The 19,870-nt window shown below is 36.6% G+C and overlaps 1 protein-coding gene across 1 annotated transcript; it reads left to right on the top strand.

Moving 5' to 3' along the window:
• The first annotated feature begins 7,310 nt into the window (after positions 1-7,310).
• On the top strand, positions 7,311-18,832 carry tmem11 (transmembrane protein 11). The gene is made up of 2 exons (XM_028454857.1): positions 7,311-7,413; positions 17,787-18,832. The coding sequence occupies exons 1-2, from the start codon at positions 7,367-7,369 to the stop codon at positions 18,301-18,303; spliced, it is 564 nt and encodes a 187-aa protein (XP_028310658.1). The 5' UTR covers positions 7,311-7,366; the 3' UTR covers positions 18,304-18,832.
• The last annotated feature ends 1,038 nt before the right edge of the window (positions 18,833-19,870 follow it).

Genomic DNA, 19,870 nt, shown 5'->3' on the forward strand with positions numbered 1-19,870 from the left:
TTCCTACGTACGGTACGTAAAACAAAGCACTGGTAAATTCAGGGCATTTTATTTATAGCACAGTTGGATGTTCTCTTCTTTACAACAGAAAAATAATACATTTCCTCTTTTTCTTTTTTTTTAACAATGTTTAACGTGTTGAGGAGGAAAATAACTCAGGTTAGAAAACACTCAGGCAGAGCAATCATTGCAGGACAACTGGCAACTCCTGTTTATTATTTTTATTACTATTATTATTATGGGTAGAGTCCCTCACTTACTCCAGCAGTTCCGTAATGGAGTGTTGTTCTGGCCATGGATGTTTGTCGCATTTATTCGTGCACATCATAGAGTCACATCATGGAGCACAGGTTGCTTGATGATCTGTGGTTGAGACTTCCTGCACTGTTTGCTGACACAGCAGAATAAGTGTTTCATCTCAGTGAATCTTTCCTTCAGGGTGACTCGCCCTACGTTAGGACATGACTTCATGCTGTTGTTGATGTGTTTTTGTTTGATTGTTGTGTGTTTGTGTCAAGAAGAAAAATACTCTGAATCCATGCTCATAAAATGCATTAAATCTGTCCTGTTTCCTCCTCTATTGTTTTGTGTTTGAGACATCTTTCCTGTGATTGTCGAAATAAATAATTTTAATCATCTTTAACATTTGTGTCCTGGAGTGCAGAAATAACTAGCTTGAATGCTTCACACATTAGGGGCCTATGTTACGAATCTAGATTGGATTCATCTCCGTTAGCTGGCTTCAACTAACCAAACATTCCCTGTCAGACAGGAGCTGTCCTACGACCGTCGATCAAAATACACTAATTTAAACTCAGTGATTACAGCCTGGCTACGTGTGCGTGCACATGAAAGGAGTGGAGATTGGAGCATCCCACCAATCACTGGAGAAAACTGGCAGAGCAAGCGTCTTTACAATGAATGGAGGAAGAACTTATGATCTTAAACAAATATAATGATTATAAATCCATGATGACAGCAAAGAGCAACAGTGTTAGTGCAGCGCACAGCAGGAGGCGGAGCTTTTATACTCGCTCAGATCTTGATCCATTTCATAACTTGGTTCCCAACCAGGTTAGGTGTTTGTTGAAAATGATAAATAATTAAAATCCATAATTCAGACCAAAAACAACACTGTTGTTACAGAAAAGGCAGGAATAAACCAACTCAGGCAGGAAGCTGCTGATACTGTTAAAACTGTAAAAGCGTGAGATTATTTATGATATTAATCCATTGGATGATAAACGGACAGTGCTCTGCTGTTAAACTTTGTTACAGCCTACACATCTCATAATCATGTTTAGTGAGATGTACGTGTTATTCACTCCACAGTGACAGTAAACAGTCTTTTATGTTATTATTTTCTGTACAATACCTGTGACCCAGATGTAAGCTGTGGTATGTTGCGACCTTCGGAAGCATAGACATTATACAGTATCTGTATATAATGTCTATGTTCGGAAGTAGGTCGCCAGTTAATCTGAACCGAAACAAAGTCATAGTTCCGGACAGTGAAGGCCCCGCGCTGAAGTTTGGCTCCACAGATTGTTTGAAAAATATTCTTAGAGTGATTTGTGAACAAAAACAATGATGGAGATATCTTCTCTGTGTGTAAATTCAGGTAAACGCGGTCACAAGTTAACATGGAAATAGTGCAATTCCCCTACGACCTCCAATAAAAACGGTACAGTGATTTGCAAGCTGATCAATGGCCGTTAATGCAGTGGATGGAATGATTTGATTTTTTTCTCATTGACGAAGGATCGATCCCCAGTGGAAGCAATGCAACTGTTTGTTTATTTATTTGTATGACACAGATCATATACGTGTTTATTGTTTCATCATATTACACAGACTGTAGATTTTGTAGAAACACATGGGGATGAATAGGTGCGAGACACGTAACTTCCTGTTTACAACAGCCGTGGTGAGTCCACTTTGCACCGAGAAGTCTGGTTTTCTACATGTGACGTGTCCGCACACAGAGCTGCAAACACAATCACATATTAACACTGTAAACAGTTGTACAACGTAAATAAAAGCTACCCGGCATCAACGCGGGCAGCTATGCACCCTGGTCCTTTTTGAACACATCTGCCATTGCTGTGGCAACAAGCCACGCTACCGGAAGTCGGTCGCCAGTTAAAATGGTCGCCACTTAAACTATAACACCGGTCAGGGGCAAATAGCTGGGTTTTGCCCGTGGGGCGGACTAGTCCCTATTTTTTTTTCTTCTCTTTATTCATTTTTTGTTTTGCGTTTTACTTGAACTTGTGCTCCCCCCCCTTGTCACCAATACCCGGTAAGCTCTCAGTCAGGCATTCAGGTGGGGCCTTAAGGGTGTAAGTGTGCTGTGCATATTCACGTGTGTAAACTCTTTGAGAGGAATATTTGAATTGCAGTGTGTAATTGTTGTGAAACCATATCCCCCCCCACCCCCCCAATCCTGTTACCATAATTGAGAGTTGAACTGGGAGTCTGGTATGGTGAGGCTTATTAATCTTTATGAACTGGTTTTAATAATAAAGATTCTATCTAACTACCTATTTGACTGCTTCTTTTGTATTGATAAATCCTTAAGCGGGTGTGACATTAGCTCAATAAGAGGTCATCTAGATTTGTAACATACCCCCGAAAAGACTCCTTTGTTCTGTTTTTTTTTTGTTTGTTTTTTTGTTTTTTTTTTATTTATTTAAATTGGATTGACAAACTATTGAGCCCCAGACCTAAAATTATGTAAAATCTTTTGATACAGTTTCTTTTTTGGACAGGAGTACCTGAGGAAAAACACCACACTTTCGAAGGGAACTCTAAAGTGGGAAATGATAGTTTATTCTGGTGGGAGTGGCATGTTGTTGATGGCTGAGAGCTGTTTTGCATGAGATCTTTCCACATACCAATTGTCCTGGTAGAAATAGACTTTTTTTTTTTTTCCTACATTGCGAAAACAAGAACATAATGATCTTTTCCTGTTTAAAACAAAGTCCTTAACCAACTACTCAGTGGATTTCGTTTTTTCTTTTTTTTTAAATTAATATGTTTAGGTTTCTTTTATTCAGACAACTTTTCATCAGGAAATTTACTTTGATCTCCTGACATGTTTCGACTGTCAACTGTAAGTCTTCCTAACACATCTGATGTGCCGTCATGAGTTGTTTTTGGGCGTGGCCAACTTGACGGTTCTGTCAGGCTAGCCACGCCCCCTGTCCCCCAATGGTCCCTGTCTGGAGAAGAGAGTCCCAGGTGTGGGAGAGTGAACATGTTCCCTTTGCCTCCTGATCAGGAGAACTCATAAGGACACATCAAAGCCATCAACAGACACCTCTGAGGAAAACTGACAGTTGACAGTCGAAACATGTCAGGAGATCAAAAGTACATTTACTGTAAAAAGTTGACTGAATGAATGAAAACTTAACATATTGGGATCTAATGTAGACAATTTTTGCTGATGTGGAAAGGCCATAAAATAGATCATACTTTGGTTCCATCAAGTGGAGGTTTAAAGAATTGCATCAACAGATTCTTCACTGTATGTTGATTTTTACATCTATAATATTTTTTTTACTTGTTACATAATCAAGCATTTTAATAAAAGTTTACCACAAAAGTGGGCAAACAAAATCAACTGCGTGTTTCACGGGGACTCCGGTGACAAATTTAACTTGACTTTGTCGTTCCTTATACTTTAGTTTAATAGAACCCTGTACAGTAAAACGAATGGACACTTTACATCAAGCATGTCAAACTTTACTTTAGGGGCCAAATACGGAACAGTTTTTATCTTAAATGGGCCACAGATTTTAGACGGGAAAATTAGTAATTTAATCATTATTGTGCACTCGTTTGCACTTCCATCATGTACAGATAAATTATAAAACATGTACAAGCACTGACAATATCAAAACAATTAGTGACAGATCTCCACGTTCATGATATTTGATTTTGTGACCCATTTTTATGTAATTTGAGTATGAGTTTCAATTACACTGGTACATATTTTTCCTGTGATTATTACATTCTCCTGCTGGCCGAATTGAATGCTCCAAAAGGCCGGATTTGGTCCCCGGGCCACAGGCTTGACACGGATGCTATAAAGGGCCAGATTTGGCCCCCGAGCCACGAGTTTGACATGTTTGCTTTACATTATATACCATTATTTGCATATATGTGGAACGACTTTTAAGAAAGGTGTTAGTGAGGTGTACTAACTAAGTAAATAAGTAGTTTACCTACTTACTCATTGATCTATCCTAAGGCGTGGGAGTGAAATACACTTGTATTGTATATGTTATAATTTACAATCAATAATATCAGTGATCGATAGACAGCGCACACTGGACTGGAGCTGTTCATGGTTCCAGTTCATCACACGTTCCTTTTCACCTGTCACATCCCCCACTGAGCACGAGGGGCCGGAAGCACAAGGACACCGACAGAGCACGCGAGGGCAAAGTAAAGCAGATCACGTGGTTATAGTCCAATTTAATAGAATGTAGGAGTAGATACTTGGACTAAATCATTTTAAAAGCAAAACTTTAATAATCAAATGTTTAATTAATGTTAATTCACTTGAACTATATTCTTTTGTTTAGCTGCTTTGCTTAAGAAAGATTACATTTATTAAGAAATAAAACATAAAATACGTTTTTGAAAAATTTAACACACTAAATGAATATATCGAGGTAAAGATAGAAAATGTGTCTTGTCTTATTTTTTTCTACTCTCATATAAAATGTCTTAAATTTGCCAAGTTGGCAACCTTGTCTGAACATCTTCTATGACCAGTCAATTTGTTTTTAAAATACAAAATAAAATTCTAACATGTAAAGGATAACTTCAGTTTTAAACTAAAGTTGGCCTTTAAGTTAACCTTAAAGCAAACTTTAATAATCAAATGTTTAATTAATGTCAAATCACTTCAACTAAATAAGGCTCTACTTTTTATTAATTGAGTCAGATTTTGCATATTGGTATGTTCCTTATTTTCTTTAGCTGCTTAGCTTTTGAAATATTACATTTATGAGAAAAAAAGCAAATAAAACAAAATACAAAACAAGTTTTTGAGAAATGAAATGCATTAAAGGTCACGAATCGCCCGTTTATATAGAGGAAAATATTGAAAATTAGTCTTATTGTTTCTACTCAGATATAAAATGTCTTAAATTAGCCAAGTTGGCTAACTTATCAATGTCTCTGTGGAAGGTTTTATAAATACGGTAGTAGGAAAAATAAAATGTATGTGAAGATATTTTTTGACAAATCAATTTCTTTTCAAAATAACAAAATAAAATTATTAGAACATGTAAAGGTTAACTTTAGGTTAAGTTTTAAACAAATAATTTAGTTGAACTTTGAAAGCTAGATGTTTTGTTATATTAACGTTTTTATGTTCATCTGAAATTTGAAAATGTGCTGTTCATCTGAATCAAGGAAATGCACTGGCTACCTGTGTTTTAGTGTTTTATTCTTAACTAAGATACATTTTGATTAAACACTGACTAAATCAGTGAGATTGTTTACTAGAAGATAAATAAGCCTTTTGACACTGATTTTACGAATCAAATGAATGAATAAATAAATAAATACATTGATAACTAAATAAAGACATTGTTTAACGTTGTTATTTTAATACAGGGATGTCAAACTAATTTTAGTTCAGGGGCCAAATATGGACCAGTTTGGGCCACAGAATTTCAATGGGAAAAAGAGCAAATTCAATATTGTTGTGCCCTGGTTTGCACTTTTACATATAAACGATATATAAATGTTAAAGTATGTGAGTATATCTGTTCCGGCAGGATATTCACTTAAACTTCCCTGATTTGGGGAAATTTTGTGAAATACTTAGAGGAAATGTTGCCAGATTTGGGAACAATTCAGTTCTTTCAATCATGTGATATAAGAACTGGAAAACTGAGTTCTGCAAATATTGTGGATTTTGAGTTAATTTTTATATTTGGAGGGACTGAAAAATATATATTTACAAAACATTTCATGTTTTTTTCTATCATTTTTACTTTCTCAGGTGGGCTGAATTTAATGATCTAAAACAGCTCGAGTACCCCTTTCTCTTACTTCTGAATGTAAGTCTGACCACATTTTACTCAGAATAATATGAAAAACAGCTATAGAGCACAATGATGGAATGAATGAGTGAAAACACACATTTTAAAGAATCTAATTTTGTAAATAAAAGATTGAAACAGTATTTAGTGCTTCCTGAATTTATTTTTTCATTTCCGGTCATCTACCGAGACTGACTATTTTCTGTTGATGTTCTAATCAAGATCATTTCCGTCACGTGTTAAACTCATGGCCCGGGGGCCAGATATCGTCCTTTGGACCATCCGCAGGAGAAAGTAAAAATGACAGAGAAAACATAAATCATTGTGTAAATGAAACTCAACAATATTTGCAGGGGCTCACATTTTATTGCATGCTTGCAGTCATTTTTTTAATGTTAAACTGTTGATATATATATATATATATATATATATATATATATATATATATTTTTATTTTTTTTTTTTTTTTTTTTTTTTTTTTAAATCCTCAAATTATGATGTAATATTTCCCTTTAAGAAATAGAAATTGGTCACAAGATCTGGCATGTATTGTGAAGATCCTGTTAGACTGATATCTGTCACTTATTACTTGAATATTGTCGGTTTCTTACATAATTAGTATTTCATGTATACGTAGAAGTGCAAACTAGGGCACAATAATGTTGAAATTACTAGTTTTCCTGCATAAAATCTGTGTACTACTTGAGATCAAACTACTCCTTATTTGGCCCGTGAACTAAAATTAGTTTGACACCCCTGATTTACATCATCACTATAATGATTATTACGATTTTTTTTTTCTTTTACTAAAAATAAACATTATAAAACCCCATATTTTTGTTTATTGAATTTGTCATTTCCACTCCACCCTCTGAATGCCAACGTGTACCCCGTTTGAGAAACACTGTCTAAAGGGCCGAATTTGGCCACCAGGCCTTGAGTTTGACACTTGCTTTAATAGAATAGAACACATTCAATAGAGTGGTATACATTGTTATTTTAATTTTTAAAAAACCGTTTTGTTTAATTCTTTCAAAACGGACACTTGTTGAGTAATGCAATGTTGTTCCGTGTAATTTAAAGATTAAAGCGTTAAAGTACAGCCTCTGAAAGCTCTGACCTCTCAAACTTCAATGTGCCATTCCAAAATACGTAACGACAGCTTCCTTTGCCGCATGTGGTCATGGGAGTCGTAGTTTTTTCTGTGGCGTAACCCCCGCGTGGCCTATAATTGTAGACTCCATTACCCAGAACACCTCTCGTAGTCTTTCGTCAACCGCAATCACAGTAGCATCTCCAACATGGCGTCGCTGGGAAGGAGGCGCGGTGTCCCAGTAAGCAGGGAGAGGTCAGTAACTCACATCTTGGCCTGTTAACGGACACGGTTTGACACAGTGTTTTTACACAGTTTACCTATGCCTAGCTTTAAATATGTCTGTGGTTTGAGGCTGAGAGTGAAACGCCGTCACGAGAAGTGTGTTGTTTTAGCTCACGGTTAGCTGCTTTAGCAGAGTGTGCGGCTAACAGCCATTAGCGGGGGAACGAACCTGGGGCTCATGTGATGTTTTGGTTCATTCCACAGTAGCATTTTATCTGGTAAAGTTGTGTGTCACAGAGTGTGTGTGGTAGTGGTGTTATCTGCTCTCAGACTACAGCTAACAGGCCCTGAGCTCAGTGCTAAACTATGATAAAGACAGTCTCTAAGTTGACCTGCTAAAGTCCTGTAACTGTCACCATGTGAGGAAGTTTCCTGTTGTAGCTGTAGGTACATCATGTTCTCTGCTTACTGGATGTAAAACTAGTGTTCACCTTTACTCCAAAAACCCCACTTTAACTCTGGGTTCTATCCTTCAATGTTTGTGTTCTAATAAAACTGTCTTCATTGTAGTTCATGAGATGTTAACTCGCACTGTGTTGATAAAAGGTGTCAAACTAAGGTTGCTAAAGTCATGTATAGGTATTTTAATCTCCAAGAGAACCTATACAAGAGCTCACCAACCTGTCTGAAACTGTGAGCTACTCTATAGGTACTGTATAGTCCAAACTTAGGGCTAGCAGTTAGTAAATAACTACTTAAATACTAACATTTAACGGTTTCATTTTAATTAGAGGGTAAGATAATTAGCAGTAATTTAAAAATGTAGGAAATTGAGGTTTCAACATGAAACACTTAAAATGAACTCTTAATTTATGCAAATGTTTTATTTTAATTTCATAGATGTTCCTGTTTTACTAGTCACTAACGAACAACTTTTAACTGATCGATAAACGTGTAAAATTGAACAATTGTCATATTTTTTATGAATATCCACCATATCCACTATATCGTTAGTAAAAATAAAGATGGTTAATTTAATAGAAAAACTTTATTAGCAGTATTTAACTCTACTAAGTACTACTAAAAACTAGGGATGTCCTGACACTTTTTTTTTTCTTTTTTTTTTTTTTTCACTTCCGATGCAATACCGATATTATAGCCTTCAGTATTGGCCAATATCAATTCAATATGACATCAGCACAAATCATACCTTATTACTTATTTTGTAGTGTGGAATGTTAGAAAAAGCTTGATCAAGTGATGTCAGCAACAGTAGGTATGAGGAAAAACTGACCCATTTATTATTAACTAATTGGTTACATACATTTTAACCTTCAACACAATATCTACAGTATTCTACTATTGAATAAGTATCACATATTGGAGATTTTAGATGCAGTGCGATAAAATCCGATATTTGTTTTCTGGCTGATATCAGACCGATATCAATATCGGATCGGGACAGCCCAACCAATTACATCTGTATTTATTTTTGTGACTTTAAATCCTGGAAAGTAAATTACATTTTAGATGGAGCTCATTGGTGACTAGAGCTCCTGAGGGCCCCTCACATGGTTCATGTGGGCTACCTGGTGCCCACAGGCCTCGTGTTGGTGACCCCTGACCTATACCTTCTCAAATAAAGTACATCATGAAATTGAGAAGCATTCAAGTTTTTGGAAAAGGTTTGTATTTACTTCGTGCTATCTTTGCCAACAAAAAAATGCAACTTTCTATTGAATTGTGATGTAATTTGTGGATTTTTTTTTTTTTTTGTGATGTGCAAGAAATTGCAGGGATTTTATAATTCTTCAAGATGTAGCTTGGCTTCTGTTTTTTATGGAAGCCCAATCCCTCCAGTAGAAAACTAAAAAGTAAAATAATTTAAAAAGAAACCTTTGTCATAATTATGAGATACTATATCAAAATAATGACTTCAATTTTTTTAATTATTTTACTTTTCCTAGTTTTATTTATTTTTCTAGTGGAGGAATTGGGCTAAGAACTTAACAGAATTAGATGTAGAAGCAAAAGTTTAACTTTTTTGAAGAATATAATTTGACAGTTTGATAAACATACTTCTTGTTTTTGATATTGGTTTTTGAATTACAGTTAGTTACCATTTACTTGTTCTTAAAAAGATTGTATTTCATACTATTTTGTACTTGTAAATGTGAGATTCATAATTATTGATTTTGTGATATATCATATTGTTTAGAATAGGGATACATTGTATTGTCAGATTAATGGCAATGCACAGCACTACTATATATACTTTTTTTGAGTTGGAGGTTTTACAGTAAGAGATTTATATTTCTGAAATGTTATTTAGCAGAAGTTTAGTTTAGTGTCACATGTAACCACAAGAAAAACTTGTTGTAAACAATTTTTAGTTTTTAGCAGCTGCCGTTAACTAAAAAACTAAGCAAATTTGGCCATTTTTGTCAGTTTTAACCTTTAAAGAAAACAAAGGGGAAACACTGGCCTTTGCTGTTAGTAATAGCAATATGTTTTTATTGTTACTGCAAAATGAATAAGCACCTCACAGAAACCATTTTTCCATAGTCTCACTGGTGGATTGAAGCTACACCTGCATAGCCACGCATGCTAATGAATAGTTGACTTAACTGGTGTACTGTAGTTTTATATGAAGTAAAGATTGACAGTGAGTTGAGATATATTTCCAAAATGTTTTAGTGTCAATATTAAGTTTTTCTGCAACAAGCAGTGGCGGAAACAACAGGTCAGTTTTTTAATCAGATTTTAAAAGAAGATGGAGCAAAAATGTTTAAAATAACAGCAAAGCATAACCACAGGTTACATGTATTCTGTTTTTTTTATTTTGCAGAAAGGCTGTACTTGAATTAACTTAACTGTAGCGTAACCAACTTAGCATCTGCATTGCTTCACCCCATGGAATCAAATTCAGAGGGTCCAGCTCTTATAGTGGGGTCTCCTAACCCTCTTCCCCTGGTCAGGGGTCTGCAACCTTTACTATACAAGGAACCATTTAACCTCATCTCACCTGGATTAAAGTCCTCCTGGAACCAAAAAAATATCTTCTCAATGAAGACAATACAGTGTATTAAATTATATACACTTAAAATATATAGGATAATGTTTGATTTAATTTGATGTGATTTATATTGATCATGTAAATGGAAACTTAAAAACAGTTTAAAATAAAATAAATTGACATCAAGAAATAAAACAGTATCTTGCATCTTCAAATTATTACGCATCTCAGTTTACATAAACACAATGTTATATAAAGATTTTTTTTAGTTAATGTATTTGAAAGGCTACAAAAAGTAACTTGAGTTTGATAACACATGATCATGTGGTCAACACATGCTAATTGCTCATTTCTTGCCACACATAAAACATGCATATTTAACCAGCGCATTGGCTGTTCCCACACAATTAAAATCTCTATAATTTTCCAAAATAGTGTTTTTGTTGGTTTAGTTATCTTACCAGGGATTTAAAACTTAAGGTTAGCCACAGGTGCAGGAAAGTTGATGATCTGTAGATGTTGCAGGAGGTGAAATAGGAAGGTGCTGAGTCATTGCACAGCGTGATTTATTTTAGGTTAACAAATTGTAATAATTTGATTTTATTTGTCATTAATAGTCTCTGTAAAAAAAACCAAAAAAAAAAAAAACTATTTCTGTCAATGGGGAGCCATTGCATAAGAGTCAACGAGGCTCCAGAACCACAGGTTGCAGACCCCTGCCCTGGGAGAACCACAGCTGAACATCTGGCCTGGTATCATAGTCCATCAATTGTGGCCTCTCGATGCTGATTCTGATGAGGTCCTTTGGTGTGGATTCGTGTGTACGGTCTCTCATTCTGCTTTTAATAAACTTCTTCCACAAATTGAAACTAAATCTAAAATTTGTAAAAGTTAAAATAAAATTATATATTTCTTTCTTTTTTTTTTCAAGTGCAAACAATATTATATGCAAAAACCAAATCAAAGTTCTACTCTGTCAATATAGAGTGCAAACAGAGCCTGACCAAATATGTCATTAACAACATCCTGCAACTACGCAGCCATGTTCTTTTAACTGTTCATAAACTACTTCTTCCACAAATTGAAACTACAACTAAAATGTACTCCTCCTTTTCCCTCTCCTGCTTTAGGGTCTGGCAGGCTAGATGCAGCAAAGGCGCATTACTGCCCCCACAGGTCACAAATAGAACTTTGGATTGCTCACAAAAAAAAAAAGAATCTTGAGACAGATTTTTAAAGCAACGAGAATTCTTGTTGAGTTTAATCGTCACACCCCTACCAACCATTCAACAGCTGGATTTTCCACTTTATTGGTATTATTAATAGGGATGTCCCGATAAACCTTTTCCATTTCCAATATGACACCAATATTGCAGCCTTGCGTATTGGCCGATACCAATATTGATCCGATGTCAGCATGAATCATACATATTTTTTTTTTGGTTTTTTTAATAAAAAAATAATGACTTATTTTGTAGTGTGGAATTTTAGAAAATGTTTGATCAAGTGATGTCACTCAGAGAACAATAGTCAGCAACAGTAGGTATGAGAAAAATTGACCCATTTATTAGTAACTAATTGGTTACATGAGTTTTAACCTTCAACTTAGTATCTACAGTATTCTACAATTGAATAAAATGAATTTAACATTTTTTTTTTTCGGAAATTTGAATCAGATATCCAATGTTTATTTTCAGGCTGATATCGGACAGATACCAATATCGGATCGGGACACCCCTAGTTATTAATGTAATCCACAATTTCATCAGGCAAATAAATTAAGGTAATGTCTGTTCTTTAGTTGTAGGGGGCATTTTCATCAGGCATTAACAGGTTTACCGATGACATTTCTGTTTCTAGATGGTTGCACGTTTTACAACTGTTCTCAACTCTTTTAGGGTTGCTTTTTTTTAGCATTTACATCAGATATGACAAACAAGCTGAACAAATACCTACATTTTAAATAGTTTGAGAACAATGATCATCTGATGTAAAGAGAACTGTCAAATTAGTTAATTTAATTGTTCAGTGAATATGAACAGGAATGTAAACTAGAGCTGGGCGATATGGACCAAAACTCATATCTTGCTATTTTTTTCCTAAAATGTTGATATACAATATAAATCTCTATTTTCAACTTGATGAGGTCTGACCAAAAATACAATTCTGGGTTAAATTTGCTGGTGTAAAATGCCCCACAGGCACATTTATGAACAAACAGCTACACAATATGTGCCACTTTAGGCTTTTTCTCCTCTAAAGGACAGCGTGTGTGAGTGAGTTCTGTAGTGAGTCTTGTTTAAGGGAAGGTCTGGGTTAGGATGCACTCAGTAATCTATCTAACTGAGCTTTTAATGCGCTTCTTAAAAGTAGAGAAAGCAGCAACTCCTAAAAAGAGTATTTTAATTAAAAACAAGCTAAGTTATAAAAAATCTAATTACAGGTTCTATATAAAATGGAAATCTTGATATATTGCCCAGGTCTAATATAAATGATACATTTTAGTGGTGGTTGTGCTTTACTGTAAGATGCAATACAGCAATACTTTATCATCCACAATGTGCATTGAAAATGTGTCTGTAAGTACGCTAACCCTATACATGTCACCGTTAGCAGTGGTGCTAGTTGTTTTTCTGTTCCTTTAAATTAATGAAGTGACCTGTTCATTTCCACATATTTTGGTTTGATATTTCCAGGTGAAAACAACCAAAACAAAGCCTAACTTTCCTCACTTTGGAATTAGAGAATAACTTAAACATAAAGTGTAAGCTGACCATTGGTCGATAACTTTATTACTTTTTGCCTCTGTTTGAAATCTCACATTAACGTAGTATACACTCACACTAAATGAGTATATACTATTAATATGATTAGGATCATGATGATCGTTCCCACTGAAGTATACTTCCAAGTTTCCCAAGATGCATTTCAAACCTACAACAACAAAAAACGTGAAGCACACAGACTAAATATTTCTGTTGATTCTCCACCTTTGAAAGTTCTGAAAACATTTTAAGTGACCAAGTAGAATATCACCATGTGGTCATTTGATCCATAAAACTCACAAAAACACATTTCATGCTGAGATTTCAGAGACCCTCCATTGTGCTACTGACAAAACTTTTGGTTAACTTCAAAACAAGAGCCCTTTTTACAAAAGTTAAAAAAAAAGTAATTGAAGACGAGAAGAGATGATTTTGTTTTGAAAAGGGAATGTTTGACTTCTACCTTGAAGCCGAGCCCAGGATGATTTTACGTTCCACTCGCAATGCATCATGGGGCAGTTGAGTATGATTAGTGTGTACCCATCGTGCATACTTCCAATATAGTATATATCCTGGCATTTCTTGCGTACTCAGTCTTCTCATACTATCTAATGTGAACGCACTACATACTCATTTTGACATCTAGGGGTGGGAACCTCTGGGTACCTCACGATACGTGATACAAAGCTCACGATAACGATAATCTCACGATATGATGATACTGCGATTATGGATATATTGGTCAGAAATCAATCTGCGATAATCTATGACATAAGAAAAAAAAAAAAAGATTAAGTGAAAAAATTAATTTTTTATTTTACATCTCTGAAAGACAATAAGTGTCCTATGAACAGTGACACTATTTTAGTGCAACATTTCTGTAAACAAAAAATAGGGTCTTTCTTACACTGAAAAAATTTAACATTGGCTTAACCTACAATTTGTATAGTAAATATTGTAATTGACTCAACAAAAAAAATGTTATTTGAGATAATTAACTTTTTCTTGTTTGAACCAATTAATAAAACATTCATTAATACAATTGAAACATTTGTTGTTGGGTTAATGTTCAAAAGTTCATTGAGTCAATTTAAAATCATTAATTATGATTTCTGGGCCAATTTAAAATTCTACATTGGATTAATATACTTTTATGGTTTAATTAAGTCTTTTTATACTATTATACAATTATTTTATTTTGTCCTAATTTTCTAAATAATTTCAAAACACATTGGCATCATTTGACTTTTTATTCAAACAGTGGTCAGGATAACATTTTGTAGGGTTACAAATGCAAAAATAAATAAATATTTATGGATTTGGAGTTTGAACAATGTTTAAAGGGACACACCACCATTTGGGCAAATATGCTCATTTCCCACCTCCCCTCGAGTTAAACAATTGAGTTTTATCTTTCCCCTGTTCATCAAGCCGTTCTCTGAGTCTGGAGACCCCATTTGTGGCTTTAGTTTAGCATGAATCATTGAATCAGATTAGACCATTAGCAATTAGCATTAGGTGTTATCAGCCGATTTTCTTGAGCCGATACTGGTTTTGCACCCCCAATTTACATAATAAAAATGACAATGATAAACAACTTTATTTTTTATCTACATTATTCAACAAACATTACAAGCAATTAATCATATTTTCATATTAAAAAAATAGTGTGCTTGTGACGTATCAACTTTTGACAAACCATATACAGTATCTCTGAAGTAATTATAGACAAGTTCAAATTTAACTTCAATGGGTGAATAAACTTCCTGTTCACAGATGAACCAAATTATAACAAAAATCTTTTTTCTGTTTTATTAAGATCATGATCAATAATTAAAGGCAAAATCATTAAATGATGGTGAAATTTTGAGCAAAAAGTATCAGTGTCAGTATCAGCGATACTTGCCCTAGATTTACTTGGTATTGGGTTGATACCCAAATTTGCAGTATCACCAGCCCTACCACCACCGATGAGTGAACAGCCGCTGTTCTCTCATGGCCACAGCAGGGATGTTAGGACCAGATGCGACACAAAACGACACATTTTTTAAGTACCGTAACTTTTTGACCGTTTATGCTTTTAACAATGTGATTCCAATGGATTCCAAAGTGCAGATTTGCGCTGATATATATTCAGGTGTGTTTGCTGCCTTTACCGTAATGTCCTGTATCAGTGCAAAGCTGCGCTTCTCATCTTTCAGAATCCATTGGAATTACATCCATAGCATAAATGGCCAAAAAGTTATGGTATTTTCAAAAAATGTGTCGCCACTAGTGTCCGGTCTTAAAAGGATTAAAGATGCTTTGAAAGTTTAAAACTTGCTGTTGTTTTGAGGTTCATGCAGCAGCACTCTGCTGGTGGGGGAGGGGCAATGCGTGGTCTGCACGTGCACTGCAGCTTCTCCAACAATACAGAGCTGCCTGTGGATAGCCTACCTGTCTGTAAATCATGCCGGGAAAACCATGCACCGGAGTATCGGCCAATGCAGTAGAAAGCGCAGATATCGGCCAGCTGATGTATTGGTCAATCCGTATAACCAATTCTAGCTGCTTTCAAACTCTTACATAACTATGTGATAAGCTGAAAAAAATTCTCCATGCTTAAAGGGAAAGTTTTTGCAACATGCAGCGTGAAATACGTTCATGTATTCACTCAGACAATTTTGGCATAACTTGAATTCCTTCGGGAGATATTTAGATCCATTCGCGATCAACGTATATCAATATAACGGGTGCGTTAGGGACAGCTTTAGTGCAGCCTCTAAAGGCATCATCTGCCACAAAACTCATTCTTTTAATCAGTGAATCGCTAGTACGATTCCCCTGAGAGTTCAAAGCGAATTGTAGCTGCTGTGGGGGGTATAGCCCCTATGGTCACTAAATCAACATTTTGTGTACTTTGTATCATCTCATTTTAATTTGTTTATTGTAAGGTGTTAAGCAACACATTGTCACTTTAAAATTAGGTCCTTTATAAATCTTACGTTTCAAATTAAATAAACTTAAACACTCACAAATCTTTTGATACAGACTTATACATTAGGTGTACTTACCCAGAAGGAGTTTACCAGCCAGTAGCAGCACAACGGAGAGTTGTCCTTTGAGTCACCACCCTATTGCTGTGGTGTGGGATACTCCCTGTGCAGACAGAAAAGGAAAGATATTAACTATTGTTGAATAAGTCACAGTTAAGGGCAATAAAGTGACTGGAAATCCAGAGCGAATGTTATGTAGTTTAACATATTGAAGATTTAATCGTTTTTAAAGCTGGGCTTACCCTGAGCTAATTCTGGGGTGATTTTGAACGTGCCAAATTATCAACTCACTTTGGGATTGAATCCCATACAAAGAGTGGGGGCCAGGGAGCCCCAGGCCACCCCCCCACGGCCCAGCAACCCCCCAGAGGCCCCCAAGATCGCAGGCTGAGAGGCAGCCACCGCCCCCCACACACACATCTGAGGAAGCCCCAAGCAGCCGAGCACCCAGCGTATCCCGCCACCGACCCCAACCCCCAACCCCAAGGCCCCGCGCCAGCATCCCGCCGCCCCCCCCCCACCCACACCCAAGCACCCAACCCCCGAGGGGAGGGCCCAGAGAGCCCCCTGCCCGAGACCCCAGCAGCGGAGCCAAGGCCCACGCCCAGCTGACGGCCAGAGCCGCGTCAAACGGGCAGCCAGCGGGCACTCGCCGGCGGGCCTAGAGCTAGCAGGGACCAGACCCCAGGCCAGAACGGAAGCAGCACCAAGAGCAGCGCCCTCAGGGACAGCGACCGCGCAGTTAATTCTAAGACCTCAGTTAAGCCGTGCAAATGCGCCACATAAAACACAGACGTCGGGGGTTTTTTATTATAGGTAAAACATATTGGTCAAACTAATCGCATGATAATGGAGCTTTACTTACCTTTTACCGCTGGAGTGGCACAGTCCAGAGTCACCGTCTCGGTCTAGGTCAGTTGGTTGCGGTTGCAATGCAAGAAACTTCCAGAGCACATGTCGTGATATTTCTGCTGCTTTAATTGAGCAGAGTCAAGTGCGGTTGTTTTCAGTGCTGCCCCCTATTGGAGGTTCTAACATGACACGACGCATGCGCAAGGAGCCCTCAATAAACAAATGTTCATTAGGTCAATTTCACTATTGTAAATAACTGTTGATTTATATTACACAATTACACCAATCAAATTTTTTTAATTATCTCACATGACTCCATCTGTATTGTTTAAATTGTACAGGACAATTTAATTTATTCACTGAAGCCAATTGCAAAAAACATATGGAATGAACAACAGCAATGTTTCTCTTTTTTCAGTGTACCAGTGACACCATTGTAGTGCAATATTCCAGTAAACTATATTTGTTCCTTCAACAAATAGTGACAAAATTTCTGCGAAGACCTACCTGTACATTTTAGTGAAAAAGCAGAAAAGGTTTTGAAAATAATAAAAATTAAATACATTTTAAAAAATAGATACTTAGCGCAAGCATATTGATAATCGATCGTGCAAAAAACAATATTGTGATATATTGTCACACTCCTATTCAGCATTAGTATGAGTCGTATGTTAGTATGACATTTACCACCTAGCCTACGTCTCACTGTTGTCTTGGCTTTTTATTTCTCTACAGGGGAGTGATGGCGGCGTCCGACTGCTACATTGTGCACGAGATCTACAACGGAGAAAATGCGCAGGACCAGTTTGAGTATGAGCTGGAGCAAGCGCTGGAAGCCCAGTACAAATACATTGTTATCGAGCCCACACGGATCGGAGACGAGACGGCGCGCTGGATTACGGTGGGAAATTGCCTGCACAAGACAGCTGTGTTGACGGGCACCGCCTGCCTCCTCACGCCACTCTCTCTGCCCGTTGAATACTCTCGCTACGTGGCTCTGCCTGCTGGCGCCCTCAGTGTGGCGTGCGCTGCTCTCTATGGCATTTCATGGCAGTTTGACCCCTGCTGCAAGTACCAGGTGGAATACGACAGCCAAAAACTCTCGCGGCTGCCTCTGCATACACTGACCTCCTCGACGCCCGTGGTACTCGTACGCAGGGACGACGTCCACAGAAAGAGACTCCATAACACGATAGCACTGGCTGCGCTGGCGTACTGCGCCAAGAAGATCTATGAACTCTATGCCGTATGAAAGCACTTATGTTTGAAAACCAAGAAAAAAAAGGAAAAAAGAAACAAAAAACCCAGCATACAAACCCCAGATGTAAGATAAGTTGAAGACGTGATCAGGCCCAGCGTTCAGCGCGACATGTGCTGGATGCTATCAGATGGAACTCTGTGAGGGATATAGTTAAAACCAGAAGGAGTTGTTTTTGGCCTTACATTTCCTCTATATGTGACAGCAGCAGCACTGATGTCCATAGTGCTCTCACACCTTCCTCCCTTTGCGCTCGTCTTTGCTAAAGTCAAACCAGTGCACAAGGGTTTGGGAGCACTTATTCTGGACTGGATCACCTCGGGAGTGGAAAAGAACGGACGACGTGTCGTGAGCCGAGCTCTGTGTCCTCCTCGTTCCCTCGTAGTTTTACTGTACTCCTCCCGTCTCGATCAGTACTTCATCATTCATTAAACATTAGGGTGTTTCAAACAGACTTTTCTGTATTTTATTTTACTTTCTGTCAATAAATGAATTCTACATGATGTAAAGTAAAAAAGGCAAATTGATCCAACTTCTTTGAGTCTAGTTTGGGTTTACAAAACTGATCAGACATACTGAATGATGTCACAAGCTCAGGGTTTCAATTTTATTACTTTACATTTCATTACGTTTGAGCATTCATGCTTTTTTTAAACTGACAGGACATGAGAAAAATGACCTTGGGTTGTTCTTTTTAATTTTATTTTTTAATTATCTTTGAGCTAGGAAAGAAAAAAACTGCCAACAAGGATGATGGGTGCTTTGACTGATGACTGAGAATTTTTTCTTCATGTCCAATAAATTTCCTTTGTAAAAAATACATTTTAAGTTTTAAAAGTAGGAAAGTTTTTTTTTTTTTATCAATCTTCTTTCAATTGTAGGTGATTGATTTTGTGATGTATACTGTATAAATAATAAAGGTTCAGGTTAAAAATGATGAAGAGCTGATTCTAAAGTTTAAAAAGGATAATTTAATTCTGCTAATTGGATTTGTTTTTAAATCAACTATATATTTAGTTAAACTGATGGATCTGTCTGCATGGCTGGCAAACAGCTCTGTACGCAGGCTTAATTTAACCATAACCTAATTTTAAAGAGTATTTTTCTAGATGGTGAATGCAATTCCACAGTGCATACATACTCAGACGAGGGGCTAAAAAAAACTTCATTTGCTAATTTGTGGCCCCGGCAGGGTTATTATGAGCTGACCTTAAACTGAGGCCAGTAACAATCTACGTGTGTTTCACTGTTTGAGATCAACTGTAGATCAGTAATGTGTCAACATTAAAGTAATTCTCTCCTTAAATAATAGCGAATGAGCTCTACAGTACAATATTTAAGGGATTTTCAAAGTTATGTTCCATTGCACCAAACTACCATGTACAGTAGCGTCCAATGCCATATATATTGTATGCAGCTTACTATAACGCTTCTGACCTGCTCCAACAACGAAATACATTCATGCAAAGATTGCACTGAGGATGAAATTATCTGCTTCCTGCTTTAATAACAATATGTCGGCTTTATATAGCGCTTTTCAAAAAAACATACTCAGACACTT

Source organism: Gouania willdenowi, chromosome 8, assembly GCF_900634775.1.
Source record: "Gouania willdenowi chromosome 8, fGouWil2.1, whole genome shotgun sequence".
Classification (NCBI taxonomy): Eukaryota; Metazoa; Chordata; class Actinopteri; order Blenniiformes; family Gobiesocidae; genus Gouania; species Gouania willdenowi.